The sequence below is a fragment of the Tachypleus tridentatus genome, chromosome 13 (genome assembly GCF_004210375.1).
Source record: "Tachypleus tridentatus isolate NWPU-2018 chromosome 13, ASM421037v1, whole genome shotgun sequence".
NCBI classification, from domain to species: domain Eukaryota; kingdom Metazoa; phylum Arthropoda; class Merostomata; order Xiphosura; family Limulidae; genus Tachypleus; species Tachypleus tridentatus.
The window spans coordinates 257,150,035-257,171,081 of record NC_134837.1 but is presented as its reverse complement, the minus strand read 5'-3'; the positions used below and the strand labels follow the sequence as shown (position 1 = coordinate 257,171,081).

The following is a 21,047-nucleotide window of genomic DNA, read 5'->3' as shown; positions in this document are numbered from 1 at the left end:
AAAAGAACAAATCCAATAACATAAACCACTAAAACAAATGAACTTTTAATTTCAAATGCGTCAATTAATTATGCAAGGTATGGGGAACATTATATCTATCGTAAATAAGTCCTTGAGTAATCTTTTGTTTTCATTTTAATTAAAATAAATATCTAATTTCACTTTAAAAATATAATCTTATTACATAAGTACCTGTTGACATTAATAATGATGACAACAAGTTCTGGTTTTCGTCAGAATCTGAGTCTAACTCGGGAGTGACAATATCTGTTTGCAAAATGTTAATAGGACTACCCTGGATACGGTTTAAAGATAGATTGTCTTCTCTGGAGCCAGTAGGGTAACCAATGGACGACGTAGCTCCAATGGTATAGGACTGCCCTGAATAGTCCAAGAAACGTAAGAGTAAGAAACGACTATACAGTACTTTAATATATATTTAAGTCGAAGTTACATTTATAACAGACACATTATTTGGTTTAATGTACTGAAATCCCAACATTCATGTTAATTAGCCTTGTCCATACTAACTAAAATTATACGTATCCTATTCTTTATCTAATACTATATAAAACTCGCCTTTCACTGATACAACTCCTAGAAACAGTATACAGTATCAAAAGATATATATACACCATAAAAGTTTTTCATACCTAGTATATCACTCTATCTAGGAAAGTAGGCTTAATTTGTAGTGCGCCACCTTTTACTTTAATATATTTAGGTAACTTCATTATATTTTGATTACAATGCTGGCCTTAAACAAATTGATTTACTTTATTTTTCAGTAAACTCTTACGTTAATCATATCTAAGAAAGTTGAAAATAAATATAATTACGAAAAAAACCTTACTGATGGTTGAAACGTTTTTTTTTCTAACTTCGAACTACGAAATATTAAAGTATTCTTAAATTATAATGTATAGCTAAGCTTGTTATTGCTATCTAGCGATAATTGTTAGATCAGTGCATTATGACGTCAATTTGAATTTGTTGTTGCAACTGATAATTGTTTTCAATTTCAAAAACATCGTACATACTAGTTATTTGCCAATTTTAGAAAACGCTTACATTTAGTACAGAGGTATATGGTAATAGTCTAGATAGGAAATATTCACTGTCAAAAGTTTAATGTCTGTGTCCCAATAAAAACTGTAGTTTTATTTAACTTTTATTTCTCTTTCAAAATGAATATTTAACTAAATTATCTCACGCAAGTTGCTGAGCCCAAAAATTTGTTTGGAATTTCAAACGTTAAACTGCATATTTTGTTTTAATTCGACGCAGAAGTTACGAGTCTTTAAGTTTCTCGTAAAAGTATAAATGTATTTATAAAATTAAGTTATAGTACTTATTTAAAACATTCATCAGAACATCCTTTAATTAATAATAACATGACTAGATACATTTTTAAGCCTTGACTGGTAATTATACCAGTTTTATGTATATTAATGTTATGACTAGACACATTTATTATAATTCTTGATTGGTATTATGTCAATTTTTTGTAACTTAATATCATAACTAAATACATATTTAAGCCATGACTAGTTAGTAATTATATCGATTTGATATACTTCAGTATTCTAACTATATACTCTTGTATGCCTAATTATACATAAAATACAGGTTTTTTGACAGAATACTAAATATATTTCTGTGTTATTTTCATCAGATTTCATAAAAATGCCGGTACCAATGAACTTGTCTCAAAGCTGAGAATTAAATTATCGAATTCTTTATAAATTCTGCTTATATAGTTTCCGAACATTGGAATAGAAAGTACTTACCAACAGTTTGGGTGGTGATGCGTGAATGGGTCTCTTCCACAGTTGTATATAGTGTCTTATCCCCCACTGTGTAAGGGACAGTGAAAGTGGTGGTAGTGAAGAAAGTGAGCACCACCGTTTCGCTAGATTTAATCGAACTAGAACTACGTGTGACGTCTTCCGTTTCGCTTCTCAAGGACGGAGTTCTAATAAAAGTCTTTAATCTTCTACTTACTTTAACACCATACGGTCTTCTCGATGGTTGGACTATACCGAGTGGGTTAGTTCTGGTAACAACATAATACTTTGGTCGACTTGTAACGTCCAGACGAGATGGCAAGACAAATCTCACGTTCGTTCTGCTAGTCCGTACTCCTGCAATAGGTCTTCGGACTGTTATTTTTAGTCTCTTTCTATTAGCAGGCGTTGTTCCAATTTCAGCAGAATTCAAGGTAGATATGCTTTCGATTGAGTCATCGGGACTCGACGTCAATAAAGGAGTTACAATCCTATTGGCAGATGTTTGTTCTAGCTTATTATCCAATTCTGGAGTTGCTACAACGTTTTCAGGCGAAGATATTGGAAGGTTAGTTGAATAAAATAAACTGCTTCTCTGGTTTGAATACAAATTTGATAAAGTTTTGGGTTGATTTACATCTGCTAGGAAAGATGTTATTTTAAGCTTTGAGGTAGCAGGCTTCACCCGAATTCGGACGCCAGGTCTTTGCGGAAATGTTCGACTTGTCAGGGCACCAGAGGTTCTTCTTAAGATGGACGTAACTACACGAACATGAGGTTTGTTTTCGAACAGAGCTGTATCTGTTTGACTTCTCGATGGGATTTTGGGCGTAACATCCGCAGAAAGAGAGCGTTGGTTCGAGAAACTGGCGTCTTCGGCTGAAAAGTAAGATGGTTTCAGTTGTGAATGTTCAAACGAAAGATAGTCCTGTTGTGAAGTTTCAACGCGCCCTTTCACATAATGTGATGCCAAAACTGGACCAGTGGTTTGAGATGGAACGAGCGTACCTGGAGGCATTGCTGTTCTTAAAACACCATTCTGGAATCCGTCTAGTTTCAGAAGTGTTTGCAGAGCGAGTCCAAGCTGCGTCGTGGTGCCATCGATAACTGTTGATCCAAGGTTTACTAGTCGGTTCACTGGACGAACAGTAAGGAAGCCATTGCTGTCTATGGTATTTACGAAAGAATACTTTAGCAGTTCCTCATCTGGTGCTGCAGTACTTGACGTGACTTCAGTGCGTGTTGACTTCTGAGTAGTCAAACTATCGTAAAAAGTGTAAAAGTACGTGAAATGTGTATAATACGTTTTAGCAATGGGACCCAGGTAACTCACGTCTATTGTCTTCTGTTCACCAAACGTTAGAACAGGTGTTGTTGCAAATATTACACGTTGAATATCATTATTAATAATCTGAACTCTGGACCCCAGATTGACAATGGTTATCGTTCCCTCTCGTGATCTAGAACCAATGGGTGTAATTTTCTGATCTCTTACATCAGTTATGTAGCCTGCGCGATTCTGTATGACGCTCACAATTGCAGGATTGGGTGTTTGTAGACTAATGCTAGAACGCACGGCTTCTCTGCTTGTATAAACAGGAACCGTTCCTTGGATAAATGTTGTGAAGTAAGTAAATGTTGTGTAATAAGTCAAAGGTAAAACAGTTGAGTACAACTTATTCTGAAATATCTGGACATCCAAAGCATTAGAATGGTCTACATCACTAAACACTGATCCCCTTGGTATAAAAGAAGAAGATATCCCCAACGGACTTTGGAGGTTTACTTTTTTCGTCACAATAACTCGTCTGTTGCCCTCTGAGAGTCCCAGTGGACGTTTCAAGCGAACTACTCGTCTTACAGGTTTTGGAACCGAAACATCATCTCTGTCTTCTTTGGATGAAAGGGCACGATCATAACTTAGCTGTGTACTTTCTAAGTTTGTATTTCTTAGAGGTGTTGCAAGTAATGGTGAAGCCTGATTTATTATAGTTCTTCTTATTATAATTGGTTGGGAACCTTGTAGGTTCACGCCACCAGAGGGCTTCACTCTCCGAATAAAAGTTCGATATTTTTTTGCTTTCTTTGTGATTCTGCTATTAGTTGTGGAAGATTCATCAGGAGATGTGTTAACTGTTTCTTCAATATCATCCTCTTCCTGAAGCTCTGTTATGAAAACAGACATGATGAATGATTACTGTATATATATAGCATACAAGTGAAGGCAACCTACAAAACCGTTAAGAAATAAACAAACCAATGTTGTATCGCTACGTGAACAGGAATTGACCTTATTTCCAACAAATAATTTAAAATAACAAACCCAACGAAAGAAACACGTTGCAATAATATATTGTATGCCCTTAGTAACATAACTAAACGTATACAATAATGATTACCATAACACAAAAATCACCAAGTAATAGTGAATAACACAATACCCATGCTATGACATATATTGTTCATTTCCACACTCAGCAACTTAACTAAACGTATGCAATAATGAATACAGTAACATCAAAATCACTAAGTGTATCTGAAATGGTGAATAATAATAATATTCCATTGCATATAAGGAAAGTTGTGGCTATAAGTAGAAACCTTTTTTAACGCCAGGTGTCATTTTTTTTTTGACAAACTTATCTACCATTAGAAAGAAACCAGAGAGAAATGTTCCTAGTTTACCATAGAGATAATAGTAGTTTTGTAGAACACAGAGATCAAGACGTTTCTTAATATGTCTGTTGTTGTTTTTTTCATACTGTTATAACAGCAAACTCACAATTAATTATATTTTCCAGACGTAAAGAAAAAACAACTGTTTAACACCGATAGCAATCTGTGAACAACGAAAATTAGCTTTGATTCACGTTCCAGAAGAAAGGCCCAGCATGTCCAGGTGGATTAGGGCGTTTGAGTCGTAATCCGAATGACGTGGATTCGAATCCCAGTCACACCAAACATGCTCGCCCTTTCAGCCGTAGGGACGTTATAATGTGACGGTCAATCCCACTATCCGTCGGTAAAATAGTAACCCAAGAGTTGGCGGTGGGTGGTGATAACTAGCTGCCTTTCCATTAGTCTTACACTGCTAAATTAGGGACGGCTAGCGCAGATAGCCCTCGTGTAGCTTTGCGCGAGATTCAAAAACAAACAAACATAACACTTTCCAGAAGAAACGATAAACTTAGACCTGGTCTCCTGGAAAGGTGTTTTCACTTTGTGTTTTCTTTTGTCCAGAAGTCCCAAATAACAACACTCTTCCGATAATTAAACCTCCCCTAGAACCGTTCGTGAAAGAAGGGATAATGTTGTGTTTATTTAAAAATCCTAATTTATGTTTCCTCATCATGGTCTTTGGGAACTTTTGTTTGAAAGTCTGTTGTTTTATGTATTTTTTTTATATTTTTCTTCCATTACAGAAAACATGTAGCAATCAAAACATTCCATTCTTGTGGAACTTTCAGCGACTACATTTTTAGAAAATTGGTTTAGATGTCCAAAAAGACGCTTGTCACATGCTTTCCCTGGAATGTAAATATATTTGTGAGCAGTACTGGATTTGGCGGGGCGCAACCTGTGTATTTACATAGCGTCGCGAGACATCGAGCCAGAAAGAAGGAAGCCTCAATTTTGAATCACATTAGGAAGGGAGCTTCCCGTATCGCCGTGTTGTAGGGGTGATAAAGGATATAAATCCTGCCCTTTGTACGAGAGTACTAATATAGTATAGTACTAGAATAGGTATAGTGTAGTACTAATATAGTGTAGTATAGTACTAGTATAGTATAGTGTGGTACTACTACAGTATAGTATATGTATAGTGGAGTAATAGTATAGTATAGTGTAGTATAGTACTATTACAGTATAGTGTAGTATAGTACTATTACAGTATAGTGTGGTACTAGTATAGTATAGTATATGTATATTGTAGTACTAGTATAGTATAGTGTAGTAATAGTATAGTATAATGTAGTATAATATAGTGTGGTGTAGTACTAGTATAGTGTAGCACTAATATAGTGTAGTATAGTACTATTACAGTATAGTGTGGTACTAGTACAGTATAGTATATGTATATTGTAGTACTAGTATAGTATAGTGTAGTACTAGTATAGTGTAGTGTAGTACTGGTATAGTATAGTGTTGTGTAGTACCAGTGTAGTGTAGTACTGGTATAGTATAGTGTTGTGTAGTACCAGTGTAGTGTGTAGTACTAGTATAATATAGTATAGTGTAGTACCAGTGTAGTGTGTAGTACTAGTATAATATAGTATAGTGTAGTACTAGTATAGTATGGTGTTGTGTAGAATTAGTATAGTGAAGTGTAGTACTAGTATAATATAGTATAGTGAAGTGTAGTACCAGTATAATATAGTATAGTACCAGTGTAGTGTAGTACTAGTATAATATAGTATAGTACCAGTGTAGTGTAGTACTAGTATAATATAGTATAGTGTAGTACCAGTGTAGTGTAGTACTAGTATAATATAGTGTTGTGTAGTACCAGTGTAGTGTAGTACTAGTATAATATAGTATAGTGTGGTACCAGTGTAGTGTAGTACTAGTATAATATAGTATAGTGTAGTACCAGTATAGTATAGTGTTGTGTAGTACCAGTGTAGTGTACTACTAGTATAATATAGTATAGTGTAGTACTAGTATAATATAGTGTTTTGTAGTACCAGTGTAGTGTACTACTAGTATAATATAGTATAGTGTAGTACTAGTATAATATAGTGTTTTGTAGTACCAGTGTAGTGTAGCACTAGTATAATATAGTGTTTTGTAGTACCAGTGTAGTGTAGCACTAGTATAATATAGTATAGTGTAGTACTAGTATAGTATGGTGTTGTGTAGAATTAGTATAGTGAAGTGTAGTACTAGTATAATATAGTATAGTGAAGTGTAGTACCAGTATAATATAGTATAGTACCAGTGTAGTGTAGTACTAGTATAATATAGTATAGTACCAGTGTAGTGTAGTACCAGTATAATATAGTATAGTACCAGTGTAGTGTAGTACCAGTATAATATAGTATAGTACCAGTGTAGTGTAGCACCAGTATAATATAGTATAGTGAAGTGTAGTACTAGTACCAGTGTAGTGTAGTACTAGTATAATATAGTATAGTACCAGTATAATATAGTATAGTACCAGTGTAGTGTAGTACCAGTATAATATAGTATGGTGTAGTACCAGTATAATATAGTATAGTACCAGTGTAGTGTAGGTACCAGTATAATATAGTATAGTGTAGTACCAGTGTAGTGTAGTACTAGTATAATATAGTATAGTACTAGTACAGTGTAGTGTAGTACTAGTATAATATAGTATAGTACCAGTGTAGTGTAGTACCAGTATAATATAGTATAGTGTAGTACCAGTATAATAAAGTATAGTACCAGTGTAGTGTAGTACTGGTATAATATAGTATTGTACCAGTGTAGTGTAGTACTAGTATAATATAGTATTGTACCAGTGTAGTGTAGTACTAGTATAATATAGTATAGTACCAGTGTAGTGTAGTACTAGTATAATATAGTATAGTACCAGTGTAGTGTAGTACCAGTATAATATAGTATAGTACCAGTGTAGTGTAGTACTAGTATAATATAGTATTGTACCAGTGTAGTGTAGTACTAGTATAATATAGTATAGTACCAGTGTAGTGTAGTACTAGTATAATATAGTATAGTACCAGTGTAGTGTAGTACCAGTATAATATAGTATAGTACCAGTGTAGTGTAGTACCAGTATAATATAGTATAGTGTAGTACCAGTATAATATAGTATAGTACCAGTGTAGTGTAGTACCAGTATAATATAGTATAGTACCAGTGTAGTGTAGTACTAGTATAATATAGTATAGTACCAGTGTAGTGTAGTACTAGTATAATATAGTATAGTACCAGTTACCTGTATCTCGTTTCTTTCTTTCCACAGCCAAGAGGTCTTGAAGCTGGTCTTCATCTGGACACATATAGGAAGACTTTTTTTGCGAAATATCTGTTTAAAGAATAACATTTGTAATTTCACTAATTTTATTATATTTGAAAATAGACAAACAAAGAGTGGCGTCACTATTTGAAATACTGAAAAATGTATGGTAATATTAATGTCGATCCAAATTGGCTGAGAAGACAAACTTATGAACAATGAATAGCCAGTGCTAAGAAGCTGTATATAGTGTTTGAAATAACAATTGAAATGCATACTTGATACACGCACAGGAGTCACAAACAACGAGTAATTGCAACTGAAAGTTAATTATAGTTATTTCAATAAGTTATTACATGAAATACAGAAAAGAAGAACTTGTACAATGCACTAATATTTTGTACTTGTTTTAAACAAATATCATGTTTAAACGACCTAAACTTTATCAATACCTAAACGTTAAATGTCCTTTATTGCCTTGCACAATTCAACAAGTTCTTTAGTCGCCTTTCTACCTTCCCAGTTTCCTTATAAGTCCATCCAGTCTCAACGATATTCAGAACAAGACTTTCTACAGGTCAAGACATGGATGGTTTCTTTTTCCTTCCAATTTTTGCTCCGTCACAGTTGTTGAATGTTTGTGTCACTTTCTTTCTTTCCAACAGCTCTTTCTGAGGGAATCCCATGATGAATAAAAATATTCTTATACCTATCAGCAGTCAGGGGTCCATCAATTTCATATAGTCCTCCAACATCCTTATCTGAGAAGATGCCCATACTGTGATATCAGTAGTTAGTTGACTATTGTATTGTTCCCCTCTTTGGCATCAAACAAACTATTGTTCATTGTTTCTAAACAATTTGAGTTAGATTCATCCACAAAGAGGGTTCTCATCCAGCTTTGCTCATCTTATTGGTTGAAGGTAAAAGTGGTGATTTCAGCCTTTTGGTTTGGTTATCACTCCAGAAGAGTTGGTTTTGTATAACTTCACATCTATTGAAACTTCTTCTTGTTAATGTGTATTTTATTACTTTGAAGTAACATTCACACCAATATTTACAGTTAGGTGTTGACAAAAATCTCTGCTGGACTGTTGATTATGATATAAGGGAAATAAAACACTTTGAAGGCTGTATCACATCCAATCACATTGTTGTTTAACAACGTTTGGCTGTACCTTGATGTAGCTACCTTCCATACAGAAATAATCATTTTATTGACATTTTATTTACTGTTCCCAACAAATATTTCTAATACGTTATTAATATATTAAAGAAAAAAACCCTTAAAAACAACAAATTAGACATTTCTGGGTTTCCCTGATTGATAAATAGACTAGTTCTTGTTTCTTAAGCTCCAGTGTTATCACCCATGACGTAATATACAAACAACAAATTCCATTTTAGATCAACGTATTTCTGAGAATCTGAAAACATTTTAGGTTCGCATAACTAGTGAAGACGACCATTCAACTCTTTCGTCACTGACCCTTTAAAGTCCTTGCAATTAACTTTGTTCTGCTTTCGTATAATTCCTGGTTCGTGATGGAATCATTCAGTTATTGAAAGCAGTGTATCAACTCTTTAACTCGAGTCGATCTGTAAGAATTGTCTAAACAGGGTCTGTAAAAATTATATAATAATTTGTGGTTATAAAGAGGTCAGGACAACAGTACGTTCAGTAATGATAATGGAATTGTGGTAAGTTTTCTTTGAGCCTGTTAATACTAAAAAGAAATATTCCTTTTGTTGTTGTTTACCGCATAAACATTCTAATTATATTTTCATCCCGAGTTTATTTTTATCCAACACCAATTAATATGTTGTTAAGAGATTACCGTAGAAAGCGAATTAATAAAGTGGATCAAACATTTCTAGAAAAGTACGAGTATCGTAACACTAAACTAATACACTAACCTTCATCAGACCCATCCAAACAATCACTAATCCCATCTCCAACATGGTGCCGGTCAAGACAACGAGGAAATCCACACCGACAACGAAACTGGTTTTCTCCACATTCTGTTTGAGGAAAAATAGAACGTTACTGTTCTGGAGCTATAAAAACCAAACTTCTATAAAGTACGGCATCAACTAAACTATGTTGTTGTCCTGTGTCAAAATAATATACTGGCGTCTCCTGTGCCTATGACTTTTTGTGCTCGCCCCATTACAGGTATCGAAATCTGATTTTTATCATTTTTAACCTGCTGAGTCACCAGAGGACGTCAAGAATTAGTCTAGCACAAAAGTACGCAAGGGGTTATCTGTGAGTTACTAATCGCTAGTATAAAAGTGTCATGAGCTCTCGGACTTATCACTGAGCCCATGCAGAGTGCCAGGAGATGAAAACGGAGGGACCTTACCCTTTTAGAAGTTGTGTTCATATCTGTCAGCGAATCCCTAATTTAACAGTCGTAGACTAGAGGGAATGCAACTAGTTAATGCTATCCTCTGCCAACTCTTGGGCTACTTTGTCACTAACAACTAGCTGAATTGGCCGAAACACATTGTAACATCCCAACGTCTGGAAGGACAAGCATGTTTCATGACAAGGATTCAAACCCACGACCCTCTAATTTTAGGGTGCCTATGATTTTCTGTGCTAGACTCCAAGCGACATAGAACTAGTCTAGTACAGAACTACATAAGTGAGCCGAATACTTGTTTGTTCTAGGGCAAAACCACAATATGCTACATTCTGTGTTTAGGGCCAGTAAATCGAACCCTGTAATTTAGCGTTGTGAGTCAATAAACTTACCATTGTCTCCCCGTTTGGACTTTTTCTATTCCTGCAAGAATAAATACTTGATTAAAATATGTGTGTCTGGGCATATTTTTATTGTGTTTGTGTGTTTTCTTATAGCAAAGCCACATCGGGCTATCTGCTGAGCCCACCAAGGGGAATCGAACCCCTGATTTTAGCGTTGTAAAGCTGTACACTTATCGGTATTGTTATTAGTCATCAACATATTCAATCATTTCTTCTACACTATCAAGAGCCATGTATATGTTTGTCTTGTATTGACTAAAGTTTTTCAAGTTCCCGAATTTCTATCACCATTAAAAGTTCAGAGGTTCTTTGGTAAGTCATAGAAGGATCTTATTTTTCCATTTTATTATTTTAAATTTCCCCATTACTACTGCCTTAAATGCCTATTTTCTAGCCTGAATCTATAAGATTTCTTGGATACAGAGTGGTGGCATGGGAGTAAATAACCACTGTCGAGCTCTGCTCCTTCCGTCAGTAGCTTCCAAGTTGAATGTTTCATTAAAATCAGTTGCATTAATATGAATAATCTGGCCAATAGGGATGAATTTCTGAAAACTTTTATGCTAGTATTCAGTAGACCTAAGGGCCCGGCATGGCCAGGTGGTTAGGGTGCTCGACTGGTAATCTGAGGGTCGCAGGGTCCGAATCCCCGTTACACTAAATTTACCTGCTCGCACTTTCAGTCATGGGTATGTTACAACGTGATGGTCAATCCCACTATTGGTTGGTAAAAGAGTAGTCTAAGAACTGGCAGTGGGTGGTGATGACTAGCTTCCTTTCCCCTAGTCTTAACCTGCTAAATTAGTGACGGCAGCTTTGCGCGAAATTCAAAACCAAAGCTAACCAATAGACCTAAATAGCGAAATAGACATGCACCTGTCTATGCCAAGCGTAGCACGGGGAACTTTTCTAGCAGAAATTAAAGTCAAGAAAAACGGTTATCTTCTAGACCAATGGTTCCCAACCTTTTTTATGCCCCGCACCCCTAAAAAAATTTAACATCTTCTCGCACCCCTCACATTAATTTTTGAATATATAGGACAGTACCCTTAATATAAACAAAAAAAAACTGAAATGTTATCTCGCACCCCCTGGAACGCTATCTCACAACCCTGGTTGGGAACCACTGTTCTAGACCATAACAGTTATCCATCGTAACCTTTTAATAACGGTTTGTTACTGACAAATTACTTTATTTCATAAAATAAAATTGTTACCTTTTCTAAAACTCTTCATAGGCCAACAATCCTAAAACAATATTTACGAAATATAGTTGACTTCAACAATACCAGTACTTTTCATACAATATTGTTAAATTATAAATTAAAAAATAATAAATTTATAAAGTAACAAACTGTAATTTTTGAAATGTGATGCTGAATATAGTGCAAACAATGTTCATATTTTAGCAATTTTCTTGTTAAAACAATGGAATTATTACTCAGTTTTATATGAAACATTTTTTGTAAAGACTGAAATCGCCATTTTATCTTACAATTTGAAGAAGTTTAATTATTTCAACTGATAAGAAAATGAAAGGTATTGAATTTCTAGGGGGCGCTTCTTTTCCAAGACTTACCTTCATCAGAACCATCGAAACAATCTTTCCAGCCATCATGCACTTGACTTTCAGGAATACATAGAATGTCTGTCAGGCACTGGAACTCCCCCGGGAGACATTCTGATAGAAAAGAAAAAAAACACTAAGTAAATATCATACCCTCATCATTATATTAATTAGTTATTTACAGACATGTTTAGTTTTGTAAGAAATACCAGTTAAACAAAAGAAAAGACTCGACCTCAATGTTTCAACGTATTTGCACGTTCGTATTAGCGTTTTTTAAATAAAGGTTTTGATTTATGGCTATTATTTACTACGAATCAGGATGATACCGCAATATTTCAGTTGAATAAACAGATAAATTTAAAGCGTATTTTTAACATAAGTGCAAAGTTTGTTTTCTTATATAGCAAAGCCACATCGGACTATCTGCTGAGCCCACCGAGGGGAATCGAACCCCTGATTTTAGCGTTGTAAATCCGGAGATATACCGCTGTACTAGCGGGGAGCAAGTGCAAAGTTAAGTAAAATTTTCGCTCTTTGCTGAAAAAATCCCAAACTGTTTTGGTATAGTACAAACAAACTTGGTGAATACTTAGTTAGAGGTAACCTGTTCTTTACGCATAATATACACGCGCGTGTGTAGGAGGTTTATTCACCAAGACTTTTTAAAATCGAAATTAAGACGGCAAAAAAAAAAATGAAAGAAAAACATAGTTGTTACGAAATGACAACATAGAAATGTTGGGAGATGAAAAATGTTCTCTATAATCGCAGAACATTTGGAAGATTCCGCCTCTCTGCTTCCAAAATTTTTAATGGGGGATGCAATCCCAAATCCTCTCTGGATCTATTTCAAATTTGATAACAATCTGTATCCACCTGAGATAATTTAGATGGTTTTAACCTTCAATCGTAAACACTCGTGAAGACGTATACTAAAAATTAATCATACTTGGTAAAAACCAGATCTCAGACATCCTCAGGAACTTTTGTTTCCATCCATGATTTTCTTCACTCTAATAGCCATGACTGTTCTATTAATTCCATGAGTACATTTCAGTGGAACAAAAGAACTTGGAGTTACATGAACTGATGTGATTCTAGCTCCTACGGTTATCTTTCTTATATAAACAATTGCTGATGCTGAGGAACCTTGGCTCATGACCCTACGTCCACTTCAGTGTCCGTTTATCAGCTCACTGAAGGTGACAGAAGATATGTCATTCCCAGTTTGCCTCTGAAGAAGAAAGGTCTACCTGTCGAAAGCGCTTGGAATATACGGTTTTAATGTTTTATATTAAGATTTCTTGAATCTACGTTGGAAGGTTCTTTTTCGTTAGAATGACATATACTTTACGCAAGGTGGTGTGTCCCAGATTGACTTCAGGTATTAACTTGTTCTTATTCTATACACACTGCTGTGCGAGTTTGTTTCGCCTCCGTGGATAATTGCTTCAAATTTCAACATAATATAATACTATTTCAATATAAATATCCTTCCTTGGAAAAGGCTGTGATATATCACCTTAATCTAAAAGCCTATCCTTATCTATGTTGTACTGTCGAATGGTCTGGAATTTCTCACAAACAAGATATATTAACAAGGTAAACGTGTCTTCCTTGAAACCAAAAGTCAAAAGAGCAGCAACAGTGGAAATCCAAAGCGTTTTTCGCGGGTTCGAATCCCCATTGCACCAAACATGCTTGCCCTTTCAGCCGTGGCGTGGCGGCGTTATAATGTGACGGTCAATTCCACTATTCATTAGTAAAAAAGTAGCCCAAGAGTTGGCAGTGGATGATGATGACTATCTGCCTTCCTTCTAGTCTTATACTGCTAAATTAGGGACGGTTAGCGCAGATAGCCCTCGTGTAACTTTACGCGAAACTGAAAAACAAACAACCAAAGCGTTTTCATAAACCTATCTATTAGGTAAATAAAACAAGAATTCAATTTATGTAGAAAACTACACAGCCTAATATTCTGTTTAAACTAGAGAGACTGAAGCTGCAGCTTAATATTCTGTTTAAAGTAGAGAGACTCAGGCTGCAGCCTAATATTCTGTTTAAACTAAAGAGACTCAGACTGCAGCCTAATATTCTGTTTAAACTAGAGAGACTCAAGCTGCAGCCTAATATTCTGTTTAAACTAGAGAGACTCAGGCTGCAGCCTAATATTCTGTTTAAACTAGAGAGACTCAAGCTGCAGCCTAATATTCTGTTTAAACTATAGAGACTCAAGCTGCAGCCTAATATTCTGTTTAAATTAGAGAGACTCAAGCTGCAGCCTAATATTCTATTTAAACTAGAGAGACTCAAGCTGCAGCTTTATATTCTGTTTAAACTAGAGAGACTCAAGCTGCAGCCTAATATTCTGTTTAAACTAGAGAAACTCAGACTGGGTTAAACCTAATATTCTGTTTAAACTAGAGAGACTCAGACTGGGTTAAACCTAATATTCTGTTTAAACTGGAGAGACTCAAGCTGTAGCCTGATATTCTGTTTAAACTAGAGAGACTCAAGCTGCAGCCTAATATTCTGTTTAAACTAGAGAGACTCAAGCTGCAGTCTAATATTCTGTTTAAACTAGAGAGACTCAAGCTGCAGCCTAATATTCTGTTTAAACTAGAGAAACTCAGACTGGGTTAAACCTAATATTCTGTTTAAACTAGAGAAACTCAGACTGGGTTAAACCTAATATTCTGTTTAAACTAGAGAGACTCAGACTGGGTTAAACCTAATATTCTGTTTAAACTAGAGAGACTCAAGCTGCAGCCTAATATTCTGTTTAAACTAGAGAAACTCAGACTGGGTTAAACCTAATATTCTGTTTAAACTAGAGAAACTCAGACTGGGTTAAACCTAATATTCTGTTTAAACTAGAGAGACTCAGACTGGGTTAAACCTAATATTCTGTTTAAACTAGAGAGACTCAGACTGGGTTAAACCTAATATTCTGTTTAAACTAGAGAGACTCAAGCTGCAGCCTAATATTCTGTTTAAACTAGAGAAACTCAGACTGGGTTAAACCTAATATTCTGTTTAAACTAGAGAAACTCAGACTGGGTTAAACCTAATATTCTGTTTAAACTAGAGAAACTCAGACTGGGTTAAACCTAATATTCTGTTTAAACTAGAGAGACTCAGACTGGGTTAAACCTAATATTCTGTTTAAACTAGAGAAACTCAGACTGGGTTAAACCTAATATTCTGTTTAAACTAGAGAGACTCAGACTGGGTTAAACCTAATATTCTGTTTAAACTAGAGAGACTCAGACTGGGTTAAACCTAATATTCTGTTTAAACTAGAGAAACTCAGACTGGGTTAAACCTAATATTCTGTTCAAACTAGAGAAACTCAGACTGGGTTAAACCTAATATTCTGTTTAAACTAGAGAGACTCAGACTGGGTTAAACCTAATATTCTGTTTAAACTAGAGAGACTCAGACTGGGTTAAACCTAATATTCTGTTTAAACTAGAGAGACTCAGACTGGGTTAAACCTAATATTCTGTTTAAACTAGAGAAACTCAGACTGGGTTAAACCTAATATTCTGTTTAAACTAGAGAGACTCAGACTGGGTTAAACCTAATATTCTGTTTAAACTGGAGAGACTCAAGCTGTAGCCTGATATTCTGTTTAAACTAAAGAGACTCAAGCTGCAGCCTAATATTCTGTTTAAACTAGAGAGACTCAAGCTGCAGTCTAATATTCTGTTTAAACTAGAGAGACTCAAGCTGCAGCCTAATATTCTGTTTAAACTAGAGAAACTCAGACTGGGTTAAACCTAATATTCTGTTTAAACTAGAGAAACTCAGACTGGGTTAAACCTAATATTCTGTTTAAACTAGAGAGACTCAAGCTGCAGCCTAATATTCTGTTTAAACTAGAGAAACTCAGACTGGGTTAAACCTAATATTCTGTTTAAACTAGAGAAACTCAGACTGGGTTAAACCCTAATATTCTGTTTAAACTAGAGAGACTCAGACTGGGTTAAACCTAATATTCTGTTTAAACTAGAGAAACTCAGACTGGGTTAAACCTAATATTCTGTTTAAACTAGAGAAACTCAGACTGGGTTAAACCTAATATTCTGTTTAAACTAGAGAAACTCAGACTGGGTTAAACCTAATATTCTGTTTAAACTAGAGAGACTCAGACTGGGTTAAACCTAATATTCTGTTTAAACTAGAGAAACTCAGACTGGGTTAAACCTAATATTCTGTTCAAACTAGAGAAACTCAGACTGGGTTAAACCTAATATTCTGTTTAAACTAGAGAGACTCAAGCTGCAGCCTAATATTCTGTTTAAACTAGAGAAACTCAGACTGGGTTAAACCTAATATTCTGTTTAAACTAGAGAGACTCAGACTGGGTTAAACCTAATATTCTGTTTAAACTAGAGAGACTCAGACTGGGTTAAACCTAATATTCTGTTTAAACTAGAGAAACTCAGACTGGGTTAAACCTAATATTCTGTTTAAACTAGAGAAACTCAGACTGGGTTAAACCTAATATTCTGTTTAAACTAGAGAGACTCAGACTGGGTTAAACCCTAATATTCTGTTTAAACTAGAGAGACTCAGACTGGGTTAAACCTAATATTCTGTTTAAACTAGAGAGACTCAGACTGGGTTAAACCTAATATTCTGTTTAAACTAGAGAGACTCAAGCTGCAGCCTAATATTCTGTTTAAACTAGAGAAACTCAGACTGGGTTAAACCTAATATTCTGTTTAAACTAGAGAAACTCAGACTGGGTTAAACCTAATATTCTGTTTAAACTAGAGAGACTCAGACTGGGTTAAACCTAATATTCTGTTTAAACTAGAGAGACTCAGACTGGGTTAAACCTAATATTCTGTTTAAACTAGAGAAACTCAGACTGGGTTAAACCTAATATTCTGTTTAAACTAGAGAAACTCAGACTGGGTTAAACCTAATATTCTGTTTAAACTAGAGAGACTCAGACTGGGTTAAACCTAATATTCTGTTTAAACTAGAGAAACTCAGACTGGGTTAAACCTAATATTCTGTTCAAACTAGAGAAATTCAGACTGGGTTAAACCTAATATTCTGTTTAAACTAGAGAGACTCAGACTGGGTTAAACCTAATATTCTGTTTAAACTAGAGAGACTCAGACTGGGTTAAACCTAATATTCTGTTTAAACTAGAGAAACTCAGACTGGGTTAAACCTAATATTCTGTTTAAACTAGAGAGACTCAGACTGGGTTAAACCTAATATTCTGTTTAAACTAGAGAGACTCAGACTGGGTTAAACCTAATATTCTGTTTAAACTAGAGAAACTCAGACTGGGTTAAACCTAATATTCTGTTTAAACTAGAGAGACTCAGACTGGGTTAAACCTAATATTCTGTTTAAACTAGAGAGACTCAGACTGGGTTAAACCTAATATTCTGTTTAAACTAGAGAGACTCAGACTGGGTTAAATACAACTGAAGCACTGGATTTTGTTTCCTTGTGAATGAGGTCAAAGTGTTTGTTTGTTAAAACAAATTTCAAACATTTGTCATTATTAACATAGTGAGAACTGGTGCAGAATAATACTATGATTCTAATCTAGTCATGGTATCTTGGTTATACTGGTGGTGGTATCCTGGTGGTTTTGTTATCTAATCTAGTCATAGCATCCTGGTTATACTGATGGTGGTATCCTGGTGGTTTTGTTATCTAAACTATTTGTAGTATCCTTGTTATACTGGTGGTGGTATCCTGGTGGTTTTGTTATCTAAACTATTTGTAGTATCCTTGTTATACTGGTGGTGGTATCCTGGTGGTTTTGTTATCTAATCCAGTCATGGTATCCTGGTAGTTTTGTTATCTAAACTATTCGTAGTATCCTTGTTATACTGGTGGTGGTATTCTGGTGGTTTTGTTATCTAATCTAGTAATGACATCCTGGTTATACTAGTGGTGTTATCCTGGTGGTTTTGTTATCTAATTTAGTCATGATAACATACTCGTGGTGGTATCCTGGTGGTTTTGTTGTCTAAACTAGTCGTTGGTATCCTGGTGGTTTTATTATCTAATCTAGTCATGATAACATACTGGTGGTGGTATCCTGGTGGTTTTATTATCTAATCTAGTCATGATAACATACTGGTGGTGGTATCCTGGTGGTTTTATTATCTAATCTAGTCATGATAACATAGTGTTGGTGGTATCCTGGTGGTTTTATTATCTAATCTAGTCATGATTACATACTGGTGGTGGTATCCTGGTGGTTGTTTCATTATCTAATCTAGTCATGATAACATACTGGTGGTGGTATCCTGGCGGTTTTATTATCTAATCTAGTCATGATAACATAGTGGTGGTGGTATCCTGGTGGTTTTATTATCTAATCTAGTCATGATTACATACTGGTGGTGGTATCCTGGTGGTTTTATTATCTAATCTAGTCATGATAACATACTGGTGGTGGTATCCTGGTGGTTTTATTATCTAATCTAGTCATGATAACATAGTGGTGGTGGTATCCTGGTGGTTTTATTATCTAATCTAGTCATGATTACATACTGGTGGTGGTATCCTGGTGGTTGTTTCATTATCTAATCTAGTCATGATAACATACTGGTGGTGGTATCCTGGCGGTTTTATTATCTAATCTAGTCATGATAACATACTGGTGGTGGTATCCTGGTGGTTTTATTATCTAATCTAGTCATGATAACATACTGGTGGTGGTATCCTGGTGGTTTTATTATCTAATCTAGTCATGATAACATACTGGTGGTGGTATCCTGGTGGTTGCTTCATTATCTAATCTAGTCATGATAACATACTGGTGGTGGTATCCTGGCGGTTTTATTATCTAATCTAGTCATGATAACATACTGGTGGTGGTATCCTGGTGGTTTTATTATCTAATCTAGTCATGATAACATAGTGGTGGTGGTATCCTGGTGGTTTTATTATCTAATCTAGTCATGATTACATACTGGTGGTGGTATCCTGGTGGTTGTTTCATTATCTAATCTAGTCATGATAACATACTGGTGGTGGTATCCTGGCGGTTTTATTATCTAATCTAGTCATGATAACATACTGGTGGTGGTATCCTGGTGGTTTTATTATCTAATCTAGTCATGATAACATACTGGTGGTGGTATCCTGGTGGTTTTATTATCTAATCTAGTCATGATAACATACTTGTGGTGGTATCCTGGCGGTTTTATTATCTAATCTAGTCATGATAACATACTGGTGGTGGTATCCTGGTGGTTTTATTATCTAATCTAGTCATGATAACATACTGGTTGTGGTATCCTGGTGGTTTTATTATCTAATCTAGTCATGATTACATACTGGTGGTGGTATCCTGGTGGTTTTATTATCTAATCTAGTCATGATTACATACTGGTGGTGGTATACTTCGTATCTCTACCTTGTTTTTCACAAGTGGTTTTCAGGACAAACGTCTTTGTTATACTTGTTATTATCGGTATGATTTTGTTATAAACCCAAATAAAGATGGAGACCTAAACAGATTTTAACCAACATAAATAGGTCACGTGTTTCTCTTACATTCACAAGTGATATAGGGAAGTGCTTGGATATTAGTTATTTTTACTATACAGCAACACCAGTGGTGTCAGAGACCCCTTTGAGGCTATACAGGAAACTTACACAGTCAATGACCCAAAATGAGCTTAGCTTCAGATACATGTGTGTTAACTGTACTTTATGTACAAAACTTGACTGAATATGTACAGACATCTCACTACGAACACAACAATATTCAGATTAGCATAGTGTTAGTTGCTACATAAACTAGGTTATTTCCCAAAGAAATCAACACAGTAATTAAACCTAAGATCACTTATCTATGATACCTTCATAAAACTATTGTCTTCGACTTCAACCTAGACAATATCGTGTGTGTTTTTTAGAAGGACTGATTTAGTGATGTTGCCATATACCTCAGGCTGTAAATAAGAACGTAAATTATCTAACAGTTGAAAAAGCTAAGTTATTTTCATTCAACTTTGTCCTGCCCCCCGCTAGTACAGCGGTAAGTCTACGGATTTACAACGCTAAGATCAGGAGTTCGATTCTCCTCGGTGGGCTCAACAGATAGCCCGATGTGGTTTTGCTAAAAGAAAACACACACACATTTTTAGGGTTCTCTGGTGTAAATCTTACTTTCTTTCTTGCAAATCGCCCTAGAATGGCTCAGCGGTATGTCTGCGGACTTACAACGCTAAAAACCGGGTTTCGATACCCGTGGTGGGCAGATCACAGATAACCCATTGTGTAGCTTTGTGCTTAATTCAAAACAACAACACAAACACACTCAACTTTGTCCAAAATAACTTCCACTTGAGAATTCCATATACATCTGGAGAGAAAAAATCGAAATAATCGACTCGCAAATTTCGGTTTATTAGTATGGAAAATAAAATAATTTAAATAGTGTTATTGTATATTGTCATTTATTTCTAAGCAAAAACAAGACATCTTGTCTCTATATATATATCGTAAGAATTAAAATCGTCCTGGATCCTAATAAAAAACAACAACTTTATTACGTGACAAACTCAGAGGTAACCTTGAACTTTGTCAATGTAAATCAGGCAGATCGTGTCACAAATAACAAAACTTTAAAATCAGTTAATCAATGTTTCATTCAATATCTGTTTGTATAGGTGTATTGCTCGTACCAAAAAAAATGTGGTCGCTGTTACTTCAGTAAACATCTCAACCAAGTCTCAAGCCCGCGATGATCAAGTGGATTAAGGCGTTCGACTCGTAATCCGAGAGTCGCGGGTTCGAATCCCCATCACACCAAACATGTTCGTCCTTTCAGCCATGAAAACGTTATGATGTGACGGCAAATCCCACTATTCGTTGATAAAAGAGTAGTCCAAGAGTTGAAAGTGGGTAGTGATGACTAACTGCCGTCCCTGTAGCCTTACAGTACTAAATTAGGGACGGCTAGCGCAGAGAGCCCTCGTG

The 21,047-nt window shown here is 35.3% G+C and overlaps 1 protein-coding gene across 1 annotated transcript in view; it reads right to left on the bottom strand.

Moving 5' to 3' along the window:
* LOC143236525 (uncharacterized) overlaps positions 1-21,047 on the bottom strand; it is a 55,564-nt gene that overhangs the window by 15,988 nt on the left and 18,529 nt on the right. The window contains exons 4-8 of the mRNA XM_076474824.1: positions 12,081-12,182; positions 9,646-9,750; positions 7,708-7,797; positions 1,791-3,953; positions 193-381 (exon numbers count right to left, since the gene is read on the bottom strand). Of these exons, the coding sequence (XP_076330939.1) occupies positions 193-381; positions 1,791-3,953; positions 7,708-7,797; positions 9,646-9,750; positions 12,081-12,182 (2,649 nt within the window). The remainder of the gene's footprint in view (positions 1-192; positions 382-1,790; positions 3,954-7,707; positions 7,798-9,645; positions 9,751-12,080; positions 12,183-21,047) is intronic.